General features: G+C 45.1%; 1 protein-coding gene and 1 long non-coding RNA gene across 12 annotated transcripts in view; both read left to right on the top strand.

The window, feature by feature from the left end:
* The first annotated feature begins 2,152 nt into the window (after positions 1 to 2,152).
* Positions 2,153 to 3,195, top strand: LOC120557008. 11 transcript variants are annotated; one of them, XR_005638926.1, is made up of 5 exons: positions 2,153 to 2,231; positions 2,307 to 2,323; positions 2,555 to 2,749; positions 3,105 to 3,121; positions 3,179 to 3,195. It is a non-coding gene; the product is annotated as an uncharacterized LOC120557008 (long non-coding RNA). The 11 variants fall into 11 exon arrangements; XR_005638924.1 differs by lacking the exon at positions 3,179 to 3,195 and having other exon boundaries at positions 2,555 to 2,754; positions 3,105 to 3,129; XR_005638922.1 differs by lacking the exons at positions 3,105 to 3,121; positions 3,179 to 3,195 and adding an exon at positions 3,029 to 3,044.
* A 909-nt stretch (positions 3,196 to 4,104) lies between these two features.
* Positions 4,105 to 5,000, top strand: part of ip6k1 (inositol hexakisphosphate kinase 1) — a gene marked incomplete at its 5' end in the record, with an annotated part of 17,520 nt that continues 16,624 nt past the window's right edge. Inside the window, 1 exon segment of the mRNA XM_039797004.1 lies at positions 4,105 to 4,338. Coding sequence (XP_039652938.1) covers positions 4,105 to 4,338 — 234 coding nt within the window.

The raw sequence follows: 5,000 nt of genomic DNA on the forward strand, positions 1-5,000 counted from the left end.
TATGGAAGTCAATGCACATCACACTCCATTTATATGAGTGACATTAATCGGTGAGGATAATAATCGGTGAGGTGGAGGCGGACATTAATCTACAGGTGAGGTGACATTAATCTATGAGGTGGAGGTGGACATTAATGAGGTGGAGGACATTATGAGGTGATTAATGAGGTGAGGTGACATTAACTCTATGAGGTGGATCAATGACATTAAGGTGAGGTGATTAATTATGAGGAGGTGACATTAATGAGGTGAGGCGGACATTAAGCAGAGGCGGACATTAATGGAGGTGACACGTGGTGAGGTGACACTAATGGGTGAGGACGATTAATGGAGCTGATCCAGTGAGGTGGAGACTACCACACGTGAGGTGAGGTGACGGTGACACACGAGGGTGGACACACGGTGAGGTGGAGGTGACACAAGGTGAGGTGGACACACAAGGAGGCCACAGGAGGTGAGGTGGTCACACGAGGTGGACACACAGGAGGTGAGACACGGAGGTGGACACAGAGGTGGACACACAGACACCAGGACACAGCGAGGTGGACGCACAGTGACACACACGAGGTGACACACCGGTGAGGTGGACACAAGGGACACACAGACACACACGTGGACACACGGAGGTGACACACAGAGGTGGACACACGGCTGGACACAGGAGGTGAGGTGGACACGCGAGGGTGGTGACAGAGGTGGACACACGGAGGTGGAGGACACACGGTGAGGTGACACACAAGAGACACACACAGACGCACACACACACACAAACACGCGCACACACACACACGGGACACAATGGAGCACAGCAGAGGGATAAGGACCAGGTGGAGGTGAGGTGACACTTTTGTGGTGGACATAACGAACAAGGAGGTGACACAATGGAGGTGGCCGTGGACACACGCAGGGTGTGACACACACGGAGGAGAGGTGGAGGTGGACACACGACACAAGACACAGGCGACTGGACACGAAGTGTTGAGGTGGACACACTGACCAAGGAGGAAGACATAATGTTGTGGTGGTTTTGGCACACGAAGCGTGGATAACAGGTGAGGTGGACACACACAAAAGGTCACACAATTTGGAGGTAGGAGAAGGACACACAGACACAATGGACACACAGACGCACACGCACACGACAAGGAGACACAGGTGGAGGCACAAAGGAGGTGAGACACAGGAGGACACACACAGAAGGTGGAAAGGGGGACACAACATGGATAGGACAAAAGGTGGATACAGGAGGTGGTGATACAAAAGTGGAGGTGGACACAGGGACACACAGGAAAAGGACACACGGAGGTGGAGATAATGGGAGGTGATAAAGAAGAAGGAGGTGGAGCATAATGAAGGGTGGAGACGGTGATAATGGAAGAGGTGGAGGAATGAAGGATAATGGAGGTGGACATAATGGTGGATATACAATGGAAGAAGAATAGGAGGAGGAATAGGATATAATGGGAGGTGGATACACACATGGATATAAGGGTGGATATAATGGAGGTAAATAGAAAATGGTGGATATAATGCAGGATGGTGGAATAAGGTGGATATAATGGTGTGATAGTACATGGTGGATTATGGTGGAGAATAATGGAGAAGGATATAATGAAAAGGTGGATATAATGGTGGTGGATATAATGGAGGTGGATATAATGGTGTGGATATAATGGTGGAAAGAAAAGGATATAAGGTGGAGAAGGTGGAAATAATGGAATGGATATAATGGGAGGTGGATAATGGTGGAGGTGGATATAATGGTAGGGATGGTGGATAATGGTGGATAAATGGTGGATAATGGTGGATATAATGGATATAATGGTGGAGGTTTGATATAATGGTGGAGTAATGGAAGGTGGATATAATGGTGGATATAATGGTGGAGGTATAATGGTGGATATAATGGTGGAGTAATGGTGGAGATAATGGAAGGAAAGTGGTGGGATGTAATGGACCAAGGTATAGTGGTGAGCCCTACGGCCGATGGGGGAATGGATAGATGGTGTAAGGAGATAATGGAGTGGAAAGGTACAGTGGATAACTGAAGCGCATGAGATGGTGAGGAGGGAATAAAAGGAATGTGGAGGAGGAGTGAGGATAAGATGGAAATGGAAATAATAGAGGAATGGATGGTATGGAACTTAGGTGAAGTGATATTAATGGTGAGGTGAGGTGATATTAATGGTGAGGTGAAGTGATATTAATGGTGAGGTGAGGTGATATTAATGGTGAGGTGAAGTGATATTAATAATTTAGGTGAGGTGATATTAATGGTGTAGGGTGGAAGGATATTAATGGTTTAGGTGAGGTGATATTAATGGTGAGGTGAGGTGATATATTAATGGTGAGGTGTGGAGGTGATATTAATGGTTTAGGTGAGGTGATATTAATGGTGGTGTAGCGATATTAATGGTGAGGTGATATTAATGGTGAGGTGAGGTGATATTAATGGTGAGAGGTGATATTAATGGTGAGGTGAGGTGATATTAATGGTGAGGTGATATTAATGGTGAGGTGATATTAATGGTGAGGTGAGGATATTAATGGTGAGGTGAGGTGATATTAATGGTGAGGTGATATTAATGGTGAGGTGATATTAATGGTGAGGTGAGGTGATATTAATGGTGAGGTGATATTAATGGTGAGGTGAGGTGATATTAATGGTGAGGTGATATTAATGGTGAGGTGATATTAATGGTGAGGTGAGGTGATATTAATGGCGAGGTGAGGTGATATTAATGGTGAGGTGAGGTGGATTAATGGTGAGGATATTAATGGTGAGGTGTGAGGATATTAATGATGTAGGTGGAGGGTGATATTAATGGTGAGGTGAAGTGATATTAATGGTGAGGTGGAGGTGATATTAATGGTTTGGTGGGGTGAAGTGGAAAAATAAATTTTTATGAGGTAGATATTAATGGCGTAGGTGAGGTGGATATTTAATGGTGAGGTGAGGTGATATTAACGCTTTAGGTGAAGTGATATTAATGGTGAAAGGGTGAGGTGATATTAATGGTAGGTGGAGGTGATATTAATGGCGATATTAATGGTGAGGTGATATTAATGGCGCAGGTGGTTTTATTACACGGTGTAGGTGTGAGGTGATATTAATGGTGAGGTGATATTAATGGCTTAGGTGAGGTTATATTAATGGTGAGGTGACATTACCATGCAGGTGAGGTGATATTAATGATGAAAGGTGAGGATATTAATGCATGCAGTTGAAAGCGGCGCGATGTTGACGTTATTAACTCTTGTTAGATGAAAGAGCAAGTACGGGACCTCTGCCTTGGGAACGTACTGACAAGTATTGAGCTTGTAAGACAAGGCAACTTTTATTAATCTACTTTAAAGTGAGCAGTGTTACCACTTATGTTGATAACTGCCTTTCATCTTAAAATTCAAAGGTGGAAAAAATAAAAGCTTCTTTTGTTGAATGTGTTTTTGTTGATGTTGAAATGGTTTTTTAAAACATAGGTGTCGAAAAATCAAGTAGGAAGCGCAGGTATTGAAACCTTTGTGATATAGCAATGGATGGAAAGATTTTGAGCGATGCCCAGGCCTAGACATTGAACAAGGGAAGTTCTAACTAATACCTGTGCTTAAGGCTCTTCACTGGCTACCGATTGGTTTTAGAGTGCATTTTAAAATTGTAACTATTACCTATAGAGCCTTACATGGCCAAGCTCCCTCGTACATCCAGGAACTACTGCACGCACACACTCCTGGTCGCTCTCTGAGGTCTTCAAGTCAGGAACTCTTAATTGTTCCTCGAACACGTTTTAAAACAAGAGGTGATCGTGCATTTTCGGTGGTGGCCCCAGGGCTCTGGAGCTCTCTCCCTTTAGCCTTGTTAGCTTTGGATTCTGTGGAAACCTTTAAAAAACATCTGAAGACTCATCTTTTTAGACAAGCATTTTATTAGCCATGTAGCTTTGTATGTGTTGTCATTGCTCTGTTTTTATTTTACTGTAAAGCACTTTGTGACCCATTTTGTCTGTGAAAGGTGCTATATAAATAAAGTTTACTTACTTACTTACCTACCTCCTGACTGTGACAGCTGTACTGATGTCTGGCGTTGGCGTTGGCGTGTCTCTGCAGGTGTACCAGCTGAGCACCGGTCACTACCTCTGCCGGAACAAGTACTACGGGCGCGGCCTGTCGATCGAAGGCTTCCGCGAGGCCCTCTACCAGTACATGCACAACGGAAAGGGACTGAGGCAGGACCTCTTTGAGCCAATCCTGAATAAGCTTCGCACCCTGAAGGCGGTGCTGGAGAGGCAGGCGTCCTATCGCTTCTACTCGTCTTCGCTGCTCATCATCTACGAGGGAAAGGTGAGCCGGGGGCCTGGGGTGGGTAACGGTAGGGTTCCACGCAACGAAATACCTCCCGAATTTCGGCAAATGAAAGTTTGCCTCGGGGGGCGTGGTTGCGAAAACACAACACGCAAGTCCGCAACGTGTTTTTAAAGTGCCCATATTATGAAAAAAACACTTTTTCTGGTGATTTGGGGAGTTATTTTGTGTCTCTGGTGCTTCCACGCGCATACACACTGAAATAAATCCATCCATGCTGTTCTGAGTGAGATCTGGTTTCTGAATGTGTCCTGCCTTCAGTCTCCTGGTGAGCTGTTCAAAATCGGCTCGGACTGTGACGTCACAATCCGAAACGAGCTGGCTAACCACAACCGTTAGCTCGTAGCGTTAGCATGCTAACGCTACGAGCTAACACTAGCATGTTACCTTGTTCTCAATAGCAAAGCACTGCTACAACACACACAAGTTCACCATAATCTACCAAAGAACTACTTCCATGTGCTCCCTGGTTTAGAAGAAGTCTCCCAGCTGATCCTGCCTTGGAACTGACTGAAGTTGGAGAAACAGGCTTTCTTTTACTGTCTCTAGAGTTAGCTAGCTGACATGAGCTACGATCTGAGCTACTGAGCATGTGCGAGTGCAATCAAAGATAGTACAGAAGAAGAAGAAGATGAAAAGAG

Source organism: Perca fluviatilis, chromosome 4 (assembly GCF_010015445.1).
Source record: "Perca fluviatilis chromosome 4, GENO_Pfluv_1.0, whole genome shotgun sequence".
Taxonomy (NCBI): Eukaryota; Metazoa; Chordata; class Actinopteri; order Perciformes; family Percidae; genus Perca; species Perca fluviatilis.